Genomic DNA, 26,524 nt, shown 5'->3' with positions numbered 1-26,524 from the left:
AACATAACCAAAAACCTTAGGCTAATCTTGAGGTCTTCCTTGTAAAAGATGTAATTGTGGAAGTTATAAGACTTGGGCATTATCTACCATGTGAGCCAAGACATAGGAAAATCCAGTCTAGTGAAAAACTGAGAAGATGGATAGGAGAAAGATACTTCCAATTTCTTCTCACATGTTACTGGGTCTCTGGTCCCAGTTTATTCTAGAAATCTTGTTGAACTGACTTTCGTGCCATGAGTATCCATCACCTCACCCTTCAATTAAAATTCTAGTAGCTTAGGCGGGTTTCTGCCACTTGGCACAAGCAGGCTTTTCACAAAGGTTTTACCTTAAAAAGAAAACACTTGGTTGACTCTATGTTGGAAAAGTAATTATTTATTATGACAAAAATAAAACTGTTGACTGAAAACAAATGAATGTTACACTGTATTGCACCATGACTGCAAACGAGCCAAAACCTGTCTAAAAGATGAACATCTCAGAGCAAACAGCATCCTTTTTACTTAGGTAAGTCATGCAAGCAACTCATTATAACATAACTGCAGAAGTAAATACAAACAAACATGAGTACCAGCAACCTAAACTTAACATGTAAGAGCATTTTATGACAGTAATGAAAACTACTGCAAAATCGAGATTAAACAATTCCACCATCACAACATGCTTTGAACCGTTTTTAAGTGATGTGATTATGTTAAGTAATTTGTTTGCCCTTTTCATTTTCTTTTCTAATGCTTACAGACTGGATCAATAGCATATATTTCAACTGCTTGACTGTGATTAAGAAGCATTTTGTGGTGTCACTGACAGGTTTTTGTTTTTTCTTTTTCCTCTCTGTACAACACTAAGGATCCACTGAAAGGTTCAATTCATAATTTCGGCATTATCGACACATCTTTTTGACCAAGCTGATGAAAATACTCCTTTGTAGGAAGCCGAAAGTTTTAAGGGTAACAATGACTTACATTTAAGCCTTAAGAAATAAACATAATTAATATACACACTTTAAAGTAGTTTTACATTCTGAGACAAGATGTGTATTATACAGGGCCTGCTGTTTCCTCTTTAATGCTCTAAAGCACCAGTTTATGTTAAGATAGCAACATGGAACTACACCCAATATATTCTGATTAAAATAAATGAAAGAGCAAAATTGTAACTGCTTTTAGTTTTTGTGCATTTCTTCTTCTACTACACGCTCTGTGCAGTAGATGAATAGTGTAAAATGTATTATTACCTAGTTGAAAAAAATCATAACCACCAATTTATTGTACGTTTGACACATCAGCTACACCCCTTTAAGCCAAAATGAAGTTTTCACATCTACACCGAACAGTTTACTCCAAGAGAACAAAATAGGTGCTCTAAGGTCCTTGAATTTCCCGGAGGAAAATGTGAGATGAAAATGGTAATAGCCTTTTATAAATAGTGTCAAATACGCAAATAAAGCTACGATCAGCTGGTAATCATTTGATGGCTTATCAATGGCTAAAAATAGTCACAGTATAATCCAATCACTCAAATGTTGGAGTTTTTTCTTATTTGACTTTTAATTTAATGCTGACTGGGCACTTTGCTTTACTTTTACTTATTTTTACTTATTTATGTCTGAGAAGAGGATAGAACCAGAGCATCACTCTGGCACATGCATTGCCAGGAACCAAACTGGGGAGCTCATGTTTGAGAGTCCAATGCTTTATCCACTATACCACCTCCCAGGCCGTACACATGTATTTTAATAAAGACACAATTCAGATCTGCTACACCATGCTAGCCCTGCTGGCTGGAAAGAACAAAAATAAATAAAAATGAAAAATTTCCAAGGAATGCTACCACCTTAATTGTCAGTTTTGCATATTTCAAATACAATTTGGGTGGTGGGGGTATTTATGCGATGCTGTAACATCCTCAAACTTAAGCAAAGCACCTTATGGATTGAAAAATGAGGTAAGTTTTTAATTAAAAAGCTACAATTTTGTGCAAGAGAACATTTCCATTCTTTCAGAACTTTGTTTACTAGTCCCAAAGACATGCATAACATATTTTATTTCTCCATTTCTAGGAGAAAATTTATATTACTTTAAAAAGATGCCTCTGAAGCTATACTTGCAAATTCTAAAAACCTGTTCAGTGTTCATTTCTTTGGCCACACTGAAAACAAGTAGACCATCCAGTTCTAACTGTAAGAAAGACTGAACCATGAGGATACTTCATGATTTTCAGACTTTCTATTAAGATTCTTTCAAAAGTGTTTTGGCTATTGTGTCTAGGTGTCACAAATCCTCCAAATTAACATTTCCTCAAACCATAGACATTGAAAACTGATTTGAGATCTGTTGAACACAACTTTCTACTTTAAAAAAGTAGTTTTATTATTTTTTTTTACACCAGAGCACTGCTCAGCTCTGGTTTATGGTGGTGCTGGGGATTGAACCTCGGACCTTTGGTGCCTCAGACATGAGAGTCTTTTTGCATAACCATTGTGCTATCTCTCCAGCCAAAAAAACATTTTTTTAAATTTTATTCATTTATCTTTTTCTTTATTTATTGGATAGAGACAGCCAGAAACCAAGAGGGGAGGGAGTGACAGAGAGGGAGAGAAACAGAGAGACACCTGCAGCCCTGCTTCACCACTTGCAAAGTTTTCCCCTGCAGGTGGGGACTGGGGGCTCAAACCTGGGTCCTTGCACATTGTAATAGGTGTGCTACCACCTGGCCCTGAAAAATATTTTTAAACTGTTCTTCTCTACTTAGTTTTTGGTCACCTAGAATTATTTGTCAAGCATTAATATGCTGGCTGAACTATCCTCCCAACACTAAGGCAGCAAACAACTGGAGTTAGAGTGGCATTTAAAGCCAATAAACTCTGAACAAACCACCAACTTCCATCTAACAAAAGTCAGGAAAACAGTAAGATATTGTCTGGGAGAGAACATTTCCAACACACACTCATGTCTCCTAAGCAGCATAATATTTCCCTAGCAATATGGCTTATTTTCTCTCTTGTACTATTATTAGCTATTAGCTCAATAACTAGTTGATATTTAATTTTCAAGATTGTATACATATGCTAAATTAAATTATATTGGAGGTGGTAAATCAAAGAATAGATTAAATGAATTTAATTTTATCTTACAATGGGAGGGTGAGGGGGTTATTTCAATAAATCTGTGTATGATTCAAGTTTTTAGATATGTTGGAACTCCAGAACGTTTAAGTTCCATAGTATCAAAAACAAAGAAAGGCCACGGACAATAATTATCTAAGGTCAATCTAATCTACTGTAGCTAGCCCACACAATATACTGTTAGGTCTAAGTTAGTATGTTATAACTTGGCAGTGACTTTATGCCAACAAAATAGAAACTATCCCCAAGGATTAAAATGGAGGTGAAATGTTTTGAGCCTAACATCACATATAAAAAGTTAAAATGAAAAACTAAACATGATGGTCTTCAACATTAAAACTCAATGGAAATTTCTACCTGTTTCTATAGGTATGTATAATACCAGTATAACTATCTACTGAAATGGTTTTACAGGGTTACGGATTAAGTGAGAGTGCTAGTCAGAAACAATTCTATAATTTGCCCTAAGATATTATACTAGAAAGTCACTGTTTTGTGACTTCCCATAGTTCTTAAGAGAACACTGTTTACAACACTGCCTACTCACTCACTGTTTCCATAGGAAAATGATTTTTCTTTTTATGCTGTACAGCATAATAAAATTTAATTTATACTTAAATGACTGCGGCTAATGAGGTTATGACTCTTCCATAATTGTTTTTAATAATGAAACCTGAATTTATAATTTAATTTTCCCTCTAATTCATAGAAAATAAAGTTATGTTTTTTACTATACCAACATAGAAATTAAGAGCAAAATTTAAGTATCTGATCAGCTGCTTTCCTAGACTTTAATACACACATGTTTTAAGGAATTAAACCACACTAACAATACAAAATATTAAAAGCAAAATGTAGAATAACTTAAAGTAAAATGAATGGGTCCACTGCTTTTTTACTACATGCTAGAAAATTTGATAGGTGATCAAAGGGCTGAGGGGAAGGTAGATCTCAAATTATTTTATTATGAAACTAACTGCCTACTAATCTGACTTCTAATGAATAGACAGTACAGGATTAAGAACAAATCTTAAAATATGAATAAAGGCACCCATCATAAATTTTCACCAGATGATACCTAATGATTGATTTACAATGGATGTCAAAATCACTGCTTTTATTAGGTACTTGATAAGTATTAGGTACTTGCTTGGGTCAAAATACTTGCTTGGGTCAAAATATTCTCTTGGAGTAAAGGATAATCAGTTTTCTAATTACCATAGAAGGGAGTATTAGTGAGAACTAATAACATAGTTTTTAAAAGTCTGTCAAGAATTTCCTAATTGAACTTTTTCCAAATCGTTGGCACAAAATCTAGTTAGATGTTGGTTTCATCTTTAACATACAGCTTACAGAATTTCTCATTCAAGATTAACAAAATCATTTTTAAAAATGGATTTACAAAATAAACTGTATTTAAAAAATTAAATAGCAAACTTGAGTCTATACTAGCAGATGTTTGACAAAATACAATCAACTATTTAAAACACTTTCAATATAATGCTGATGTGGTAATATAAAAAATAACTATATAATTTGATAGGAGAAAACTGAGCCAGCCAATCATCAGATACAATAAGACACATTTTGTAGGAAGAGTGAATAGAGAAGTAATAAACATGCTTTTACTCAGCACAGAGTCAAGAGAATCATAGCCAGTATTTATGACTAAACAATATAACCAAGGTTAAGTATCTGGCAAAGTGTGATTTAAGGTAAATGGTATTTTCTTAATTCCTCCTGTCCCTGCTACCACCACATATACACCACAAAGCATTCATTTTATTTATATTTGCTTTCTTTCATGATTATGTGTTATATTAGACATAAGTTTACCCCTCTACCTGGCATAGAGTCACTAAGAAAAAGGTTCCAAAAACTAAGTTAATAATAATTAGTCCTCAAAGTACAGAAAGCTTTTCTCTATTTTTGAGTTCTAGGATATACCACCATTAAGTATCAATCAGAAAAATGCCACCTCACTCAACTAAATCAATTAGACTATATATAATATAATCAAGCATACTTGAAAACAAAGCAAAAATTAAATGAGCTTACCAAAAAAATGTTAAAATTAAAACAAATTTAACAGGTATTTTGATATTCTTATAAACACTGAATCCCGTTTATGACTCAAATGAAAAAAATACTGCAAAAATGAGTTATTATTCTTTAAATATGTATAATATTCCTTTCATTATAGGAAAACCACACATTTGAAATAAGGAGGGTCAAAATCACAATACCTGCCCTCCATCTTAGGGTATGCAGCACTCAGATTATGTTCTCAACTGCCTTAAATGTTATACAGTAAATGAAGATTACCCAATACATATATTTTGAGAAATTATGACTTTCCTTCTAAGCCATTTTTAATTTATAAGTTGTTTGTATATTAGCTTGAATCTCACTGTAACAGCTTAACAGTACTAAATTATGCAGTTACTAGAATCCAGCAAGAGATTTAAGAATATGAGGCATGAATATAAAGATGGCAATTGTTTCAAGCCCATTACAGTCAAAAACTCAAAAAGCCATACATATAGGTTTAAAGTAACATACTGCTGGTGGTAGAGATGCTACCATACACATCAAATTTAAAAAATAAAATGCACTGATGCAAGATGTGATGTCCCCTGCAAATGGAATATCTGGACTTTTTATTGATAGTAAAGTTGTTTGTAGCTGATAGTAAAATATATTCTTAATGTATGGTTTTAATTTTAGTGCTAGTATACTCTAATAATTCTTGACACTTCTATCTGAACTGAATGAGACATTCTTGAAATGCCAGATTTATACAAAGTTTTTTACCATCAAAGTTGGATTTTCAAATAAATATTTACCTTGAATAGTCTTAAACCAAAACTAACCTTAGGCAGAAAAGTGAAAATTCTTTGAAATAAATAGCCAACTTAATTTTCTATGTTCTTAGCAATTTAAAATTACTCCGTGACTTCGAGTAAGTGTGGATAGGCAGTTCTCATGCTTATGTATCTATGTGGATTTCTTTCTCTGTAACAAGTTCTATCCAGAAGACAAATGTATTACAAAGGGAGCCAATGTTTAGTGCTGAACAAGTCTGCAAACAATAGCCAGTGATTTTCACTGCCACCCTGTCAAACCAGTAACTATATAGTTGGGGAGGGGGTGGTCAAGAAATTAATAAAATTGATCATTATAGTTATTATAATACTTCAGAAAACATTAAACATCTGACAAACATTCTTACAAGGCAGTCATTGAATAATCAGAATAAGCAGTCAGAAGAATTCTGTTGCCAAAAACCAGTTATACATTATGTTCATTCAACTGAAGATTAGTGCATTAAAAAAAAATTTAAGAAAAAAATCTTTCATGTTCCAGTCCAGCTGCACTTGATTCAAGTGTTGCTCATAGAGGTTTGTGTTGTTATAAATTAAGCATGCTGCTGCCTTAGCAGCCAAAGTTACTAGGAAAAAATGTTCATGTCACAGAATAAATAGAGCAGTCCCTTTTGGGCAAAAAAGTTATCTCACACCAATCCGGGAGGTCATCCACTCCAGACCTTGGCATAACCTGAAACAGAAGACAAATATTTTAAAAAATGAAAAACTTTTTTGTAATAGCCAAAACCTGGAAGCAACCCAGGTGTCCAATAACAGATGAATGGCTGAGTAAGTTGTGGTATATATACACAATGGAATATTACTCAGCTTTTAAAATGATATTTTGGGACTGGGTGAAGCACTGGGTTAAGCACACATAGTGCAAAGCACAAGGATCCTGGTTCAAGCCCCCAGCTCTCCACCTGCAGGGGGATCACTTTGCAGGTGGCGAGGCAGGTCTGCATGTGTCTATCTTTCTCTCCCCCTCCCCTCTCCATTTCTCTGTCTTATCCATCAACGACAACATCAATAACAACAACTACAACAATAAAACAAGGGCAAAAAAAGGAAATAAATAAATAAATAAATATAAAAAAAAGAAAAAAGGAAATGAAAAACATACTTTTTGAGGGCCTGGAAAGTGGAGCAGTAGGCAATACATTGGACTCTTGGGCAGGAAGTCTCAAGCATCCCCTAACACCACAAGGCAGAGTGATGCTATGATTCTCTCTCTCTCTCTCGTCAACAAATATATCTTTTTTTTAAAAATCATATTTTCTGTATTAAAAGCAACAACAAAGTTAGTGGGCTAGGAAGACAGCACATCAATCTTGCATGCCTGACGCCTCAGAGGTTCATGATCTCTCTTGATATCTTTCTCATGAATATGTCTTTAAAGAACTGTCAGTAATTTTGTTTGACTGTAATCTAACAATAGTAACTGGCTAAAAATATTTCAACCTGGTAAGCCTGACACACATGAAAACCATCTTGGGGAGTCAGGTGGTAGCATAACAGGTTACACACACATGGCGTGAAGCACAAGGACCAGCTCAAGGAACCCGGTTCGAGCCCCCGGCTCCCCAACTGCAGGGGAGTCGCTTCATAAGCAGTGAAGCAGGTTTGCAGGTGTCTATCTTTCTGTCCCCCTGTCTTCCCCTCCCCTCTCGAGATTTCTCTCTGTCCTATCCAATAACAATAATGTCGATAACAACAATAATAAAACAAGGCCAACAAAAGGGAATGAATAAATAAATATTTTTAAAAATTTAAAAAAGATCAAAAACAATAATAACTACAACAATAAAACAACAAGGGCAACAAAAGGGAATAAATAAATAAAATTTAAAGAAAAAAATTTAAAAAAAGAAAAAGAAAACCATCTTGGGTTTGATCCTTGGCTCACATGTACCAGAGTGATGCTCTGGTTCTCTCTATATTCCTATTTCTCTTATTAATAAGTAAAATCATTAAAAAGAAGGAGGAGAAGGACAAGGAGGAAGATGAAGAGGAGGAGAAGCAGCAGCAGCATAGACAACACAACGGTCATGTAAAGACTCATGCTTAAGGCTCTTAGTGCCAGGTTCAGTTCCCAGAGCTGAGTAGTACTCTGATCTCTTTCTCTCATTAATTTTTTTTTCTTTTTCTTTCTTATTGTTGTAGTTAATATTGTTGTTGTCGTTGTTGGATAGGACAGAGAGAAATGGAGAGAGGAGGGGAAGACAGAGAGGAGGAGAGAAAGATAGACACCTGCAGACCTGCTTCACCACCTGTGAAGCGACTCCCCTGCAGGTGGGGAGCCAGGGTTCGAACCTGGATCCTTATGCCGGTCCTTGTGCTGTGCGCCACCTGCGCTTAACCCGCTGCGCTACAGCCTGACTCCCATTAATTTTTTTTTTCTATCTTACAAAAAGAAAAAAAAAAAGGAAAGGAAGGTAGGTATAGAAAGACTGATCGATCGGTCAAGGAAAACAAGGTGACCTATTTCAATGTATTTTTTAATACATTGAAAGAAATCACAGTACTTCATTAGCACTTACCCTTCTCCTGTTAAAGCACAGCAGGACTGAATGTGCCATGGATGATCCTTAATTGAACTAAGGGTGAGGTATTTAGAAATTTCAGCCGCTGTCATACACCCTTTCATGTCCTGTTTATTTGCAAAGATAAGTACTGCAGCCTTCCGTAGATCCTAAATTCAATATGAAATATTTTTAGTACAGGACTATCACAATTGAAAGTAAACTAATACGAGCCGGAGGGTAAACTGTGTCCAGCTGGACAGCTATAATAAAATCCTTCCATTTAAAAACAAGTAAGCGTTAATGTTTAATTAGAAGTTTTTATTGAAATATAAATTTCTCAAATAACATCCTTTAATTATTCATTCTCACAAAGATTAATATAAGCATTTTTCCCCCCTGTTGAGCCAAAGGAGTCAAAATAAAAGTAAACTTGAACTTTAAATACACACTCAAATCTGTATGGGCAATTTTGAAATAAACAAATAAGGTACGACATAGATTATATTAGTCTCTCCACAGCTTAAAGGAGAGTACTGAAAATGAGAGTTGAGCAATGATTATTGCTCACTAGTTTTTATGAAATGTAATGCTTACTGATTAATGTTCACTGTAGCAGTGTTTATACTGTCAAAATACTTGAAAATAACCAAAGCAATCATTAGTAGAGACCAGCTGTAATAGTATTAGTACTAACAAGGAACCAAATACATAAAAATGTAGTAAGTAATTATTACTTTATGATAAAGGAATCTGTTTAAGATTCTCTAAGAAGGGGAGGATGTCAGACCTGCAATGTTATGTTGAATGGTGGGTCATTGATGTGTTATGCTTAAGGTACAAACAAGTAGTTTTTAACTTTGAGGACTCTTTTCAAAAATGAATTGTATTTTCTGAATTACTGTTGAATTTAAATATGAAAAAGCCATGAAAATTTTTACTTCGTGGTCCAGGAGGTGGCGCAGTAGGTAAGGCATTGGACTCTCAAGCATGAGGACCTAAGTTCAATCCCCGGCAGCACATGTACCAGAGTGATGTCTGGTTCTTTCTCTTTATCATTTCTCATGAATCAATAAATAAAATCTCAAAAAAAAAAAAAAAAAAAGGGAGGGTTGGGCAGTAGCACATCGGGTTAAGCACACGTGGCACAAAGCACAAGGACCAGCATAAGTCCCGGTTCGAACCCCCGGTTCCCCACCTACAGGGGAGTCACTTCACAGGCGGTGAAGCAGGTCTGCAGGTGTCTCTTTCTCTCCTCATCTTTCCCTCCTCTCTCCATTTCTCTCCTATCCAACAATGAACGACATCAACAATAACAATAATAACCACAACAAGGATATAACAACAAGGGAAACAAAAGAGGGGAAAATGGCCTCCAGGAGCAGTGGATTCAAGGTGCAGGCACTGAGCCACCCAGCAATAACCCTGGAGGCAAAAAAAAAAAAGAAAGAAAATTTTTACTTTAAAACTACCATCAAGTTAATATATAAAATTCTGTTAATGAAGTAACGCACATAGTACATTCATCTCTGGGGGAGGAATAATAATAGACAGATACTTTACTCCATGGTTTGCTTTCAAAATTTACCTCATGAGCCAACATTCTGTATAATTCTTCTTTTGTGATAGCTAGTCGTTCCCTGTCAATGCTATCAACAACAAGAATGATGAACTAGAAGACAATTAAAAAGAAAGAAAATTGAACGGGGTGATGAAAATCTTCTGCAAAACTACTCTCAGATGATAACTGCTTTCTCTACATGGCATCATTAGTATAAAATGATCAATTGCTTTTTCATCATAGAGCTGGGATTATACTGAACCACATCAAGCAGTAAAATCCAAATGTTAGTAAGAAAATAATTCATAACTTCAACAAAAACTAGTTTATTTAAAAGTAATTTTTTTAGCAGCTAATACTCTGGTGATACAAAGATTTATTCTAAAGTGTAGGGGAGAAAGTCATAATATAAATAATTATTTAATAAAACTTTAAGTTTGTGAAATGTAATTTACCCTAGTGCTTGATTTCTCTAACAGTGTATATAGTAGATTATAACTATGATGATTGGACACAACCAACTGTAGCTCCAGTATTCTTTCTACTTATCTTTTACTTGAAAAACTTCCAACTTTTCACAAAATGAAAGGCAACTGCCAATATGCCTTATATTCAGCCTGTGTTCTAGGTTTACTCGTTGGTTCTTTTATTAATATTTGGAAATAATGGCCAGGGAGGCTAGGTTCTACTCTCCTACACCAACCCCCTGTCCTCTCCCCTCAAAAGGAAAATCAGAAGTGACTTTAGTAAATACCTCTGTGTTTGAATAATATGTATTCCAAGATGACCGCAGTGACTCTTGACCACCAATATCCCACATGAGAAAATGAGTGTTCTTCACAACGATTTCCTCAACATTGCTTCCTATGGTTGGAGATGTGTGGACCACTTCATTCATTAAACTGTTAAAAGAGACACCATAAGTGGTCCGGGAAGTGACGCAGTGGATAAGGCACTGGACTCTCAAGCATGAGGTCCTGAGTTCAATCCCTGGCAGCACATGTACCAGAGTGATGTCTGGTTCTTTCTCTCTCCTATCATTTCTCATGAATAAATAAAATCTTAAAAAAAAAAAAAAAAGACACACCATAAAATGCACATACTAACCTATACAAGTGAAAACTATAAATTATACATATGTAGGATGTGGATGCTTATATTACATTTTATTATCATAAATCATTGGATAAACTATATTAATTTAATAAATATATATATTAGCCTACATAACATGCCAGTAATGGGTTGGGAAAAGCATATAATTCTCTTAGAAAATGGATATATGGAAGTCAGGCGGTAGTGCAGCGGGGTTAAGTGCACATGGTGCAAAGCGCAAGGACCTTGTAAGGATCCCGGTTCGAGCCCCCAGTTCCCCACCTGCAGGGGAATCGCTTCACAAGTGGTGAAGCAGGTCTGCAGGTGTCTATCTTTCTCTCCCCCCTCTGTCTTCCCCTCCTCTCTCCATTTCTCTCTGTCCTATCCAACAATGACGACATCAATAACAACAATAATAACTACAATAAAAAAACAAGGGCAACAAAAGGGAATATTTAAAAAAAAAAGAAAATGGATATATGTACATATATATAAAGAACGTTTAAGCTTTGCACAATTATTTCAACAATGATAACAGGCTCCTGAAATGTTTCTATGTGATGTTAAAGGAGGAATCATATTAAAATGCATAATGCTGGGTCTGGGGAAACAACTCACTGAAATCACAGGATTTGCATGTTTGAGACCCCAAGGCTTCCAGGCTCAATTCCCAGCACTGCCTTAAGTCAGAAGTGAACAGTGTTCTGAAAGCACAGATTAAAAACCCAGAAGTGGGACGGTGGATAGTGTTACATTCTGAAGTATGAAGTACTGGTTTAAAAACTTAAAAATAGGGAAGCCAGGCGGTGGCCCAGCGGGTTAAGTGTACATGGCAGAAAGCACACAGACCGGCATCAGGATCCCAGTTTGAGCTCCCAGCTCCCCACATGCAGGGGAGTCGCTTCACAGGTGGTGAAGCAGGTCTGCAGGTGTCTATCTTTCTCTCTCCTCCTCTCTCTGTTTCTTTCTGTCCTATCCAACAACGACAATGACAATAACAACAACGACAATAAACAACAAGGGCAACAAAAGAGAAAAAATTAAATTAATTAATTAATTAATTTAAAAATACATAATGGTTGTTGACTGAATGCTCTTGAAAAATAAGTAGTGGGCCAGGTGGTGGCACACTTGGTTGAGCACACATGCTACAATGCACAAGGACCTGAGTTCCATCCCTCTGCCCCACCTGCAGGGGAAAAGCTTCATAAGTGGCAAAGCAGCATTGCAGGTGTCTCTCTCCCTATCTCCCCACTCTCTTTTTGATTCCTCTCTGTTGCTACTCAAAAAAGTAAATAGATATAAAAGAAAAGAAAAGAAAAAGAAGTCACAAGGCCAAGGAGATAGTATAGTGGTTACGCAAAAAACTTCTAATGTCTGAGCTTCTGAGTTTCCAGGTTTAAGCCCTAGCATGGTCAGCAAAAGCTGAGTAATACAATAGTTTAAAAAAAAAAAAAGAAAAATGAGAACTAAATATATATAGTTGGAATATATATATTTCTGCCCATATATGTAGGCAGAGATTACTAATGAAATAGACCAAAGCACTGAAACTTCCTCAATGCAGTGTGGACTGGGTTAGAACCTAGGTCACAAACATGGGAAAGCAGTGCAGTACGCAAGTGACCTGGTGATTTTGCAGGTTCATCATTCAGCTCCAAACCAATATGCCATGCTAGTTTCTTTTTTTAAAACAAAGCAGTAGAAAAATATATCAAACACCACTTAAGTGACATTTCTGGAGAGCTGTCATCTAAGACACTTAATATGAGGTAGGAAGAGATAAGAACTACACAACGATGCTCTGTATTTTACAACTATTTGCTAAAACGTTAGAGACACAAATCCTTTTTCAATGCTTAAAAGGATCACTTCATTGGCAGGGATAGATAATGGGAGGAACTCTGACACGTAATTGGATGTGAGACAAGTAATTAGTATTGTGGCCCTGCAGTAGATAAAGTGTTGGACCCTTAAGCATGAGATCCCAAGTTTGATTGCTGGCAATGCAATGCAGAGTGATACTCTGATTCTTTCCCTCTCAATCTCTCTTATTAATAAATAAATCTTTTAAAAATATTTATGGCAGAATTGAGAGAGGGAGAGAGAGAAGGAAGAGCTGGGAAAAGACAGTGTTTGTGACTGCTGTGACAAACATACAGCAGTTTACCTTATTAACTTTTTTAAAAAAAAGTTTGTTAAAGTAGTCCAGGAGGTGGTGCAGTAATAAAGCTTTGGACTCTCAAGCACAAGGTCCTGAGTTCGATCCCTGGAAGCACATGTGCCAGAGTGATGTTTGGTTCTTTCTCTCGCCTATCTTTCTCATAAATAAATAAAATCTTTAAAAAAAAAAATGAAGAAGTTTGTTAAAGTACAGAACCATACATTTAATTTTTTCCATTGCATTATATATATCATTAATAATACAAATTAGTTCCAATAATTAAAACAATGAAAATTGCTTAATGAAACACCCATACTTACAATTGATAAAGAATGGTGGTTTTTCCTGCATTATCCAGTCCCACTATAATTACTTTGTGTTCTACAAAAAAGAAAACAAACCATAAACATTAACACTGCTGCACAGTGGGATTACAAGCTTTTGGCACAATGATTACTAGTTAGCTCCTTTTTTTTTTTAAACCAGAGCACTGCTCAGCTCTGGCTTATGGTGTTGCAGGGGATTGAACCTGGGACTTTGGAGCCTCAGGCTCAATGAGAGTCTCTTTGCATAACCATTATGCTATCTACTAGTTAGCTCTTTAATGAGAATCATTAAAGATTCTTGCAGGGGGATCGCCTCCACCCTTAGTTAGCTCTTTAATGAGAATCATTAAAGATTCTTGCAGGGGGATCGCCTCATAGCCGTGAAGCAAGTCTGCAGGTGTCTGTCTTTCTCCCTCTTTGTCTTCCCCTCCTCTCTCCATTTCTGTCCTATCCAACAACAACATCAGTAATAGTAACCATAACACCGATAACAAGGACAACAACAAAAAGGGGGGGAAAATGGCCTCCAGGAGCAGTGGATTTGTACTGCAGGCACTGAGCCCCAGCAATAACCCTGGTGGCAAAAAAAAAAAAAAAAAAAGGCATGTCCCCACGAGGCAATCTGTGTTTGGAACAGGGGTTAATACTGTCACCACTTTGGAGAAAAAGAAGGCTCAGCTGGTAGGAACCACTACTGAGCTGGTTTTATTTCTGCCTGCCCAGTGTCTGAAGATAGGGGGTTCCCTACTGCATTATCAAGGGGAAGGCCAAGTTAGGGTGTCTTGTCCACAGGAAGATTTGTACTACCATTGCCTCCACACAAGTTAACTCAGAAGACAAAGGAGCTCTGGTTGAATTGGTGGAAGCTATCAGGACCAATTACAATAACAGATATGGTGAGAACTACCATCACTGGGGAGGCAGTGTCCTGGGTACAATAACAGATATGGTGAGAACTACCATCACTGGGGAGGCAGTGTCCTGGGTCCAAAATTGGTTGCTCACATTGCCAGGCTAGCTAAAGAATTCCTCACCTAACTAGGCTGAGCGTATGCTGCTATGTCTTCTGCACATAAAACTAACAAAAAAAATCTCCTTCAAAAAAAAAAAAAAAAAGGCGGGGGGGATTTGCAGCCAAAGCCAAAGACTTGACACACTTCAAATCAGAACCCACAATCCACTCTTCATGATAACCTAATTGTCAAAATTCTGCTTCTAAACCAAATCAGCTATCAGGTCATATTCTTATTCCAAAAATGTTATTATTGATCAGATCAGTAGAGAGAAGGCACCGGGGCCAGGCAGTAGTGCAGCAAGTTAAGCGCACATGGCACCAAGTGCAAAGACCGGTATAAGAATCCTGGTTCCAGGCCCAGGCTCAACACCTATGGGGGGGGGGAGAGGGTCGCTTCAAAAGCGGTGAAACAGGTCTGCAGGTGTCTTTCTCTCCCTCTCTCTCGATTTATCTCTGTCCTATCCAACAACACCTACAATAATAACAATAACAACAATGGCAATAAAATCGAAAAAATGGCATCCAGAAGCAGTGGATTCATAGTGCCCTAGCGATTAACACTGGGGGCAAAAAAAATAAATAAAATAGGGAGTCGGGCTATAGCGCAGCGGGTTAAGCGCAGGTGGCGCAAAGCACAAGGACCGGCATAAGGATCCCAGTTCAAACCCCGGCTCCCCACCTGCAGGGGAGTCGCTTCACAGGTGGTGAAGCAGGTCTGCAGGTGTCTATCTTTTTCTCCTACTGTCTGTCTTCCCCTCCTCTCTCCATTTCTCTCTGTCCTATCCAACAACGACAACAACAATAATAACTACAACAATAAGACAACAAGGGCAACAAAAGGGAATAAATAAATAAAATAAATATTTAAAAATAAACAAATAAAATTAAAAATCCCAGACATTAGTGAGCATAATAATGGTAGCACTACTTTGAAAAAGAATCTAGTAGCTTCTTATAAAACTAAATATAGATACCTGATGATACACAGACACATTCCCCCAAATAAACAAACAAATAAATAAATGTGGGACCAGGCTGTGGTGCACCTGATAAGACCACAGGACACTATGTGTAAGGACCTGGGATCAAGTTCCAAATCCCCACTTGCAAGGGGAAGTTTCACGAGTGGTGAAGCTGTGCTGCAGGTGCCCCCCCCCCTTTCCTCCAGTGTTATCAATGAGGCTCAGTGTGGGCACTACTAATCCACTGCTCGTGGAGGCCATTTTTCCCCATTTTTATTGTATGGGACAGAGAAATTGAAAGAGGTAGAGGAGATAGAGAGGGAGAGAGAAAGACAGACACCTGCAGACCTACTTTGCCACTTGTGAATCGTCCTCCCTGCAGGTGGGGACCTGGGGGCTCAAACTCGGATCCTTGCATTTAGTACTATGTGTGCCATCGCCCAGCCCTCTGTCTTGTCTGTCTCTCTCTGATTACATTTTGCTAAAAGCAGTCTGGTAGCAGTGAAATCACATGTGCAGTGAGGACTGACTGACACATTTTTAGGCACTTGAAATCACACACACACACATCACTCTTGGACACCCTGTACTGTGGGAAACTTGCAGAGCTTCTGGATAGCAGGAAATGGCATGATTAAGTAGAAAAGAAAAAAAGGCAATGCGATGTTGCAATTATTTACTCTAGGGAGCAAAAGTTGTAGAAAAAGGGGAAACCACTATAGCACACCGTGACTCAACAGTGGCTTGTGACTATTTTTGTAGTCACAATGAAAAAACAGAATGTCCATCAAGTCAAAAACGATCAAGATATTGCCACAGTGAGAGAAAAGGGTGCAAAAGCACAACCCCTTTGCCACAGTAAAACAAATATGGTCATGGTTAACATTTTCACATCTTGGGCTGGGAAGAAGCACAAAGGGAGAGCACCACACTTTATGCCAGAGGGCCCAGAGGCTGCAGGTTCAATCGCTGGACCACCAAATGCCAGAGCTGAGTAGAGTGTCTTGTCTCTGAAATGTAAATCAATAAAATCAGGCAGGGGTAGATAGCATAATGATTATGCAAAGAGATTCTCATGCCTGAGGCTCCAAAGTCCCAGGTTCAATCCCCTGCAACACCATAAGCCAGAGCTGATCAGTGTTCTGGTTTTAAAAAAAAATACTATGCAGCTATCAAGAACAATGAACCCACCTTTGCTGACCCATCTTGGACAGAGCTAGAAGGAATTATGTTAAGTGAGCTAAGTCAGAAAGATAAAGATGAGTATGGGATGATCCCACTCATCAACAGAAGTTGAGTAAGAAGATCTGAAAGGGAAACTAAAAGCAGGACCTGACCAAATTGTAAGTAGGGCACCAAAGTAAAAACCCTGTGGTGAGGGGTAGACATGCAGCTTCCTGGGCCAGTGGGGGGTGGGAGTGGGTGGGAGGGATGGGTCACAGTCTTTTGGTGGTGGGAATGATGTTTATGTACACTCCTAGTAAAATGTAGTCATATAAATCACTAGTTAATTAATACGAGAGGGGGAAAATTAATTGTATAGTTTTTCAAAACACAAACTGAATCTTTTCAATATATAGGCTGTGTAATTGATATGCAGACTCCCTCAAAAGCCTAGACCAAGTAGATCAGAAGCAACCAATAGCCCAGCTATATATACAAGATACTGGGTACTGTACAGCAAACCATAACAAAAGGACTTTTCAAAGTTAACCCAATTACCAAATAATGTGATGATAACATTAACTATCGATTGTCTTTTTGAACCCTAAGACAGCAGGAACCTCACATCTCCACTAAGGAGCCTCTACTTCCCCCAGTCCTGGAACCCTTGAATAGGGCCCACTTTCCCGTATGCCTCTCCCAATCCATATCAAATAATATTGCATCTGCCGATCACAACCTAACCAATGCAACGATTGCCACCTCAACATGCTTCACTTCAGACTGTGTCCAGAGACTTCACGTGTGGAATGACAACCCTTCAACTTCATTACTCGGGTGAGACCTTTCCTTTCATAGTATACTCTAATTTCATCTCAGGTGGTTCACTTTCTAATAAAGTCCCAAAACCTAGATATACACCAGTTTCTGTGAGAGAGAGCATATGTTCACACGTATCCGTAAACTACTGCAAAATATATGCCTGAAAGCAGAAGTGCACTAGAGTTTGCAGTGAGTACCCCCCTAACACTTCCTCTCCACTATTCCAAGCTTTGGGTCCATGATTGCTCAACAATTTGTTTGGCTTCGTATGTTAACTCTCTTTTCAGTCACCAGGTTCCAGGTCATCAGGATGCCGGCCAGATTTCCTTGGACTGAAGACCCCACCAATGTGTCCTGGAGCTCCGCTTCCCCAGAGACCCACCCTACTAGGGAAAGAGAGAGGGAGACTGGGAGTATGGACCGACCAGTCAACGCCCATGTTCAGCGGGGAAGCAATTACAGAAGCCAGACCTTCTACCTTCTGCAACCCACAATGACCCTGGGTCCATGCTCCCAGAGGGATAGAGAATGGGAAAGCTATCAGGGGAGGGGTTGGGAAATGGAGATTGGGTGGTGGGAATTGTGTGGAATTGTACCCCTCCTACCCTATGGTTTTGTTAATTAATCCTTTCTTAAATAAAATAAATAAATAAATAAAATAAAACTGCAATAAAACTTTACTTCGAAAAAATCAATAAAATCTTAAAAGATTTTTTTTTCAATTACTCACTTTCTCCCATATATACAGAAGTGTACATGGGGGGAGGAGTTAAGAGACTATTTTCTTTTTTTTTAAATTATTTATTATTATTATTTATCTAAAGTGACTATTTTCATGGCATATATACTTTTAAGATGTTCACACTAACTTTTTAAAAAGAATGTGCTTTACTATTATAAAACTTTGGGCAAATAGTTTTTGTTATCGAGGATACAACAGTGAACAAGAAAGTTCAAGTCACAAGGAGTTTACTTCTACCGAAAGAAACAAACAAGTAGATTAACTTATGATTACAGGTGGTGAAACACTACTCAGAAAAAAACGGAAAGGTAAAGACACAGAGAATGAGAGGGCTAGGTGGTGGTGCACTGTATTAAGTGCACAAGTTCTAAGGGCAAGGATCCCACTCAAGTATCCCAGTTCGAGCCCCTGGTTCCCCAACTGCAGGAGGTAGCTTCACAAGTGGTGAAGCAGGCCTGCAGGTGTCTTTCTCTTCTCTTCTGTCTTCTCCTCCCCTCTCCAATTTCTCTCTGTCCTGTTAAAAAAATGGCCACAGGAGCAGTGGATTCATAGTGCAGGCACCAAGCCCAGCAATACCCTAGCAATATCCCTGGAGGCAAAAAACAAAAAGACATAGGGAACGAGTGTTGGAGTGGGTGAAAGATCAAGGAAAGTCTTAGGAGGCATGATATTTGATGTGAAATCGAAACCATGTGAAGGTATGGATAAGAGTTTTGGGATGCAGAAAACAGAATGAATAATGATTGTAAGTTTACCTAAACAGTAAAAAGTACAGAATCAAGACCAAAAAAAAAGAGCTTTCAGGAGAGATAGGGACACCAGGTCTGAGTGGTCAGAACAACAACCAAAAAGCCATAAAAAAGTTGATCATTGCTCAGCGTGGTAACATACAGTTTTCAGACATGAAAGATCAGATCACAAAATAAATGAAAATAATGAGCAGTGCTGGGGTGCATCTATCTGTCTCTCTCTGTAACTCACTAGACAAATAAAATATAATTTTGAAAAATGTGTGTATCACTTGGTCACTTGGTTCTGAAAGTGAACTAAGATTAAGACCCTATTCTTATGGGTGGGGGTATAGCATAATGGTTATGCAAGAGAGACTTTCATGCTTGAGGCTCTCAAGTCCCAGGTTCTTTTTTTTTTTTTAATTTATTTCTTTATTGGGGAATTAATGTTTACATTCAACAGTAAATACAATAGTTTGTACAAGCATAACATTCCCCAGTTTCACATTTAACAATACAACCCCCACTATGTCATTTATCGTCCTTCATGGACCTGTATTCTCCCCACCCACCCACCCCAGAGTCTTTTACTTGGGGGCAATATGCCAATTCCATTTCAGGTTCTACTTGTGTTCTATCATCGTTTCTGATCTTGTTTTTCAACTTCTGCCTGAGAGTGAGATCATCCCATATTCATCCTTCTGTTTCTGACTTATTTCACTCAACATGATTTTTTCAAGGTCCATCCAAGATCGGCTGAAAACGGTGAAGTCACCATTTTTTACCGCTGAGTAGTATTCCATTGTGTATATATACCACAACTTGCTCAGCCACTCATCTGTTGTTGGACACCTGGGTTGCTTCCAGGTTTTGGCTATTACAAATTGTGCTGCCAAGAACATATGTGTACACAGATCTTTTTGGATGGATGTGTTGGGTTCCTTAGGATATATCCCCAGGAGAGGGATTGCAGGGTCATAGGGTAGGTCCATTTCTAGCCTTCTGAAAGTTCTTCAGACTGTTCTACACAGAGGCTGGACCAATTGACATTCCCACCAGCAGTGCAGGAGGGTTCCTTTGACCCCACACCCTCTCCAGCATTTGCTGCTGTTCCCTTTTCTGATGTATGACATTCTCACAGGAGTGAAGTGATATCTCATTGTTGTCTTGATTTGCATTTCTCTGACAATCAGAGACTTGGAGCATTTTTTCATGTGTTTCTCAGCCTTTTGGATCTCTTCTGTGGTGAATATTCTGTCCAAGTTCTCCCCCCATTTTTGGATGGAGTTATTTGTTGTCTTGTTGTTGAGTCTGGCAAGCTCTTTATATATGTTGGTTATTTAACTCTTATCTGATGTATGGCATGTAAAGATCTTCTCCCATTCTGTGAGGGGTCTCTTGGTTTGGGTAGTGGTTTCTTTTGCTGTGAAGAAGCTTTTTAATTTGATGTAGTCCCATAGGTTTATACTAGCCTTAGTCTTCTTTGTAATTGGATTCGTTTCATTGAAAATGTCTTTAAAATTTATGCAGAAAAGAGTTCTGCCAATATTTTCCTCTAAGTATTTGATAGTTTGTGGTCTAACATCCAAGTCCTTGATCCACTTGGAATTTACTTTTGTATTTGTTGAAATAGAGTGATTCAGTTTTATTCTTCTGCATGTTTCAACCCATTGTTTCCAACACCATTTGTTGAAGAGACTCTGCTTTCTCCATGTAATAGTCTCGGCCCCTTTGTCAAAGATTAGATGTCCATAGGTGTGGGGCCTCATTTCTTCAAGTCCCAGGTTCAATCCCCACACTGCCATAAGCCAGAGCTGAGCAGTGCTCTGGTAAAAAACAAAAAACAAAAAACCCTATTCTTTCACTCCTAATTGTAGAAGTGAACAAGAAATGAGTGATTATAAGTGGGACAATTAAATGTCACCACCTACTAAAGCTAAGAAACAAACTAAAAAAGTTTTAAGGTAAACTTAAAGATACTGAACACATATATTTTAAGGAAATACACATGCATAACCACAAAGATACATAAAATCATGTCTGTAAAGATAACAAATTAAAAAAAACAAAACAAAACAAAAAAAAGCAACTTCAAATTGTGGAAGTGACCAGTCTTCTACCTTAAAACTAAACAATAAAAAATTACAGTGCTTATTTTGAAATATCTTTAGACAACACATGTTTTAATATACTTTCCCTAGAAAGGTATCAAGTTCATAAGAAAATGCTTGGTGCTGTAAAATGCCACAAGGGAAAACAAAAAACTTGAGTTAGGTAAATACTGAAAGATAAGGGAAAGGAATATTTTCAGTTTAAGATAAACAATTCTCAATTCTTGTCTACACACATGAATCACCTTAATGTTCAAACTCAGGTGACCCCACCCTTTCTAATTTAAGGTCTTGGACATAGTATTCTAAATGCGTTCAAGACTGAGTATCTCTACATTGGAGGTGTTTTAACAATGAAAGAGGAAAATGCTGAGTTTGATGCTTCAATTTTATTGATAACAGAGTTTTATTTTATCAATTATTTATCAATTTTATTGCTAGAGAGAGCACAGGACCATGGCATCACTCTGCTCACACTACCTTGCTTTAAAAAAATAACAGCGAGGGGCCAGGTGGTGGCATACCTGGTTGAGCGCCAACGTGCAAGGACCCAGGTTTAAGCACCTGGTCCCCACCTGCAGAGGGAAAGCTTTGCAAGTGGTGAAACAGTGCTGCAGGTGTCTCTCTTTCTCTCTCCCTCTGTCTCCTCCTACCTTCTCCATTTCTGGCTGTCTCTATTCAATAAAGATGATAATAATAAGTTTTAAAAGTAACAGTGACTTGCAGCTGGGAGGTAGAAAGTTTTGCAAACGTGAGGCTCCAGGTTCATCCCAACAACAGATTATTAAATTTAAAAAAAGTAAAAGTGGGGGATTTGGGCGGTAGTACAGCGGGTTAAGCGCATGTGGTACAAAGCATAAGGACCTGCGTAAGGATCCCCGTTCGAGTCCCCAGTCCTACAGGGGAGTCGCTTCACAAGCGCTGAAGCAGGTCTGCAGGTGTCTTTCTCTCCCCCTCTCTCCAATCCTCTCTGTCCTATCCAACAATGACAACATCAAGAACAACAACAATAACTGTAACAATAAAAGCAAGGGCAACAAAAGGGAAAAATAAATATAGTGTGCAAGGACCCAGGTTCAAGCCCCAAGCCCCCACCTACAGGGGGAAAGTTTGTGTTTGATGAAGCACTGCTGCAGGTCTCGCTCACTCTCTATCTGCCCCTCCCCCCTCTATTTCTGGCTGTCTCTAACCAACAGATAAAGATAATTAAAAAAAAAAAAAGTCATGTGGGGGAGATAGCATAATGGTTATACAGAGACTCTTCTACCTCTTCTACATGAGGCTCCAATCTCAGGTTCAATCCCCCAGATCACCATGAGCCAGAGCTTAGCAGTGCTCTAGTAAATAAAAACAAATAAATAAATAAATAAATAAATAAAAATCAATAAGGAGGCAACTGTGTAGTGAAGAAAATATTAAAAAAAAACAATAAAAGTTGTGATCCAGGAGGTGGGGCAATAAATAAAACACTGACCTCTTAAGCATAAGGTCATGAGTTTAACCCCTGGCAGCACATGTACCAGTGTGATGTTTGGTTCTTTTTCTCTCCTCCTATCATTCTCACAAATAAATAAACAAAATATTAAAATAATAAAAATAAAAGTTACAATAACTGAACTGTTAAAGGGCTTTTTGGCTTACTCTATAGAATTTAAAGTTTCAATCAATGAACAAAGGTCCCCTGTGCTTTGGGCTAGTTTCCACCATCAACTCCTCTAATTTCCCCACAGGCAACCTAAGATACAGTGGAACTAAATTATTTTCAACTTCCTTAGGTGTGCCAACTGATTTCATTAGTCCTGCTTAGACTAGCAGGTCTCTCCTATCCAGTCTGCCCAATATGCCTTATAAAATCATATTTATCATTAAAGTTCATGTGAACCTTTACCTGGAAAGTTTTCTACAATCACCTCCTTCTTAGAGCCATCACTATTTTTTAAAAATATTTATTCCCTTTCATTACCCTTGTTTTATTGTTGTAGTTATTATTGTTGTTATTGATGTCCTTGTTGTTGGATAGGACAGAGAGAAATGGAGAGAGGGGAAGACAGAGAGGGGGGAGAGAAAGATAAGACAGTTGCATACCAGCTTCACCGCTTGTGAAGGGATGCCCCTGCAGGTGAGGAGGCGGGGGGGGGGGGGGGGGGGGGGGGGGGGCCTCGAACCAGGATCCTTACGCAGGTCCTTGCACTTTGTGCCATGTGCGCTTAACCCGCTGCGCTACAGCCCGACTCCCATCACTACTTTTTTTTTTAAAAAAAAGCTATTAAAAAGGAGGTGGAGGGCAGGCAGTGGCACACTTGGTTGAGCACATGTTACAATGCACAAGGACCTGGGTTCTCCCACCTGCAGGGAGAAAGCTTCAAGAGTGGTAAAGTAGTTCTGCAGGTGACTTTATTTTTACTTAGGAGGAGGTGGAATGGGGGTAGGGTGAGAGGAGGAGGAGGGAGAGGATGGACAGAGCATCACTCTGGCACATGCATTGCCAGGGACTGAACTCAGGACTTCATGCTTGAGAGTCCATCGTTTTATGCACTGCACCACCTTCTGGGCAGCACCAACATCACTCCTTTTATACACATCTGTTAAATAATTTACCACACTGCATTTCCCCCTGCCCAAGGTCAGTCTCCTTTATTGATCTTTAAGAGAGGGAACTACCTATGGATCTTTTCTGTTTGTTTTTCATCTTTATAGCTTCTGTATCTATGAAAACTCACTAAGAGTCCAAGACTGAATATTTCGCATGAGTGAAAGAGAATAAAATAACTACTGGCTATAAATTTTCAATAGGGAAAAGAAAATTATAAATAATAGGGATTTAGAGCCTGGACAATTACATGATGGTACAAAACCAAACAAACAGGGAACATAAGGGAATGAGATAAATTACACTGGGGCAATCAACAACTTTGTGATGTTTTAATATCTTATTTTTCCCCTTTTTTCTTTTATTTCTTTATTGGGGGATTGATGTTTATTTCTTTCTTTATTTATTCCATTTGTTGCCCTTGTTGTAGTTATTCTTCTTGTCGCTGTTGCATAGGGCAGAGAAATCGAGAGAGGAGGGGAAGACAGAGAGGAGGAGAGAAAGACAGACACCTGCAGACCTGCTTCACCGCCTGTGAAGCGACTCCCCTGCAGGTGGGGAGCCGGGGGCTCCAGTCCGCATCCTTAAACAGTCCACAGTCCCTGTGCTTCGCGTTACTTGCACTTAACCCACTGCGCTACCGCCCGACTCCCAGGGGGCGACAGTAAATACAATAGTTTGTATATACATAACATTTCTCAGTTTTCCACATAACAATACAATCCCCCACTAGGTCCTCTGTCATCCTTTCCCTTTGTACTCCCCCCCCATCCCAGAATCTTTTACTTTGGTGCAATATGTTTTAATGTCTTAAACTATGAGAAAAGGCAAATAGCTATATTATTATTTATACATTTTAGTATGTCTTAAAATGCTGTGTAATATAGTTTATTTAACATTGGTTAGAAAATAAACTATTGGGGGCCAGGTGGTGGTGCGCCTGGCTGAGAGTGATCGCACATGTTACAATGAGCAAGGACCTGAGTTCCAGCCCACAGTCCCCACCTGTAGAGGGAAAGCTTTGTGAGTGGTGAAGCTGTATTGTGTCTCTCTGTCCCTCTCCCTGTCTATCACTCCCTTCCCTCCCGATTTCTGGCTGTCTCTAGCCAACAAATAAATGTAGTAAAAATAATAAAAATTTTAAAAAAAGAAAATATAAACTACCGGAAAATGTCATACATTTAAGATATGGGTAATATCTACAAGAAGCTAAACTCTGGACACTCAGAAATCTCATGAAAAAAGATCTGTGGTAATTACCACTTCATTCATGTCTTAAATGCAGAAAGAAAAGGGGGGGGGGGAGCAGGGGTAGATAGCATAATGGTTATATAAGCAAGCAGAGGCTACCAAGTTCCAGGTTCAATACCCGGCACCACCATAAGCCAGAGCTGAGCAGTGCTCTGGTGTTTTTCTCTCCCCCTCTCCCTGTGTGTGTGTGTGCATCTCTCTCAAAAATAAAATAAATAGAATATTTTTTAAAAGATCCCACTTTAGCAGTAACAAATCAGTATCATAAAATGGATTATATTATGTCCATGAAGTAAATGCAAAACAAACAAACAAAAAAGCTGGGGAGACAGCATGATACTTAATGCAAAGACTTGCATGCCTGAAGCTCCAAGATCTCAGCAACAATCTAAGCCAGAGCTGAGCAGCGAGCACTTCGCCTCTCTTGTCTAAAAAGAAAAGGAAACTGGTTTCCGTAACTTTTCTGTGAAGACAATGTCTATGACCTCACCTATCGTCGGTCTCTGTTGCTGTCGGGCTACATCCTCTCTACAGGAGACATCACCTCCTCATGCTGACTCAGATCAGGTTTTACAACTCCTTGGCCCTTTGGACTCGCCACTCCGAGGTGTCCCATCAAATGTCCCAGGCACCCGGCCGGCCACGCAGCGCCCTGCAGACCCAGCGCTGCCCGCCTTGCAGCATCCCGAGAGGGGGGAGAAGGGGTCAAGCCTGCAGGGAACCGGACGGCCCCTGCCCGAGTCCCGAGACGGGGAGGCTTAACGAGCAGGGCAGACAACAATGCAACGCCGGCTGTCTTCTATCAATAAACTAAAAATTAAAGATCTCTGGGCACGACACAGATGGAAAGGCGCTGCGACCCGCCACGCGAAGGGCCCTCAAAAAGCCTGCAGCTCCGGCCGGGCGCTCACTCGGGCTTCGCCTTAGTTTGGGGTCCGGGACACCAAGTGCTTCCTCCTCCCTCCCGGCTCCCCCACGACCCCGGTTCTCGCACGATCGGGTCACCCCAGCACCTTCTCCGAGTCCACATCCTCGCGACCCAGTCGCTGCTGTGCTCGGGCAGGTGGGTGTCCGCCCAGAGCCCTGCCCCGTGGACCCTCACCTTGGTTACAGAAGAGGCTCCACAGTTTCGCGAAGATCAGCCCCATCATGAGCCCCTGGGCGGGCGGCCGAGTCCCCGAGCAGCAGGTGCCGCCGCGCCGCCGGCTGCGGGGGAAGCGCGGAGAAGCCGCCCGAAGCCGCGAGCTCTGGGGAACCCGCCGGCCGAGGAGCCCCAGCCCACCGCTCAGCGAGTCGACAGACCGCGCGGCGCCGAGTCCCGGCCGCAGAGTCCTTTGTTCCGAGCCAGCTGAGCCCAACGCCGACCCGTAGTCCCCCTGGATCTGAACCCACCTACCCACCGAAACCTCCCCAGCCCGGCGGCCCCGCCTCCGCCACGCCTCCCCTCCCGAGTCCAGCCCCACCCCTCGCCGGA

At 39.3% G+C, this 26,524-nt stretch overlaps 1 protein-coding gene across 2 annotated transcripts; it reads right to left on the bottom strand.

Annotated features, from left to right (window-relative positions):
* Nucleotides 1-357: 357 nt before the first annotated feature.
* On the bottom strand, nt 358-26,482 carry ARL5B (ADP ribosylation factor like GTPase 5B). 2 transcript variants are annotated; one of them, XM_060192254.1, is made up of 7 exons: nt 26,147-26,482; nt 16,570-16,649; nt 13,657-13,717; nt 10,832-10,979; nt 10,105-10,188; nt 8,535-8,686; nt 358-6,685 (listed from the first exon to the last, which is right to left on the bottom strand). In XM_060192254.1, exons 4-7 carry the CDS (start codon nt 10,973-10,975, stop codon nt 6,637-6,639), a joined length of 429 nt encoding a protein of 142 aa, XP_060048237.1. In that variant the 5' UTR covers nt 10,976-10,979; nt 13,657-13,717; nt 16,570-16,649; nt 26,147-26,482; the 3' UTR covers nt 358-6,636. The 2 variants fall into 2 exon arrangements, with proteins under 2 accessions (XP_060048237.1, XP_007526340.2); XM_007526278.3 differs by lacking the exon at nt 16,570-16,649 and having other exon boundaries at nt 26,153-26,482.
* Nucleotides 26,483-26,524: the final 42 nt, after the last annotated feature.

This window comes from Erinaceus europaeus, chromosome 6, assembly GCF_950295315.1.
Source record: "Erinaceus europaeus chromosome 6, mEriEur2.1, whole genome shotgun sequence".
Taxonomy (NCBI): Eukaryota; Metazoa; Chordata; class Mammalia; order Eulipotyphla; family Erinaceidae; genus Erinaceus; species Erinaceus europaeus.
The sequence above is the reverse complement of the archived record's forward strand: the minus strand, read 5'-3'. Positions and strand labels throughout refer to the sequence as shown.

Coding starts and splice junctions, on each gene's coding strand:
- ARL5B (XM_007526278.3), bottom strand. CDS start 26,201: ATGATGGGGCTGATCTTCGCGAAACTGTGGAGCCTCTTCTGTAACCAA. Junction 13,718..26,152: donor GAGCCTCTTCTGTAACCAAG/GTGAGGGTCCAC, acceptor TCTTTTTTGTAG/AACACAAAGTAATTATAGTG. Junction 10,980..13,656: donor ACCACCATTCTTTATCAATT/GTAAGTATGGGT, acceptor CTCTTTTAACAG/TTTAATGAATGAAGTGGTCC.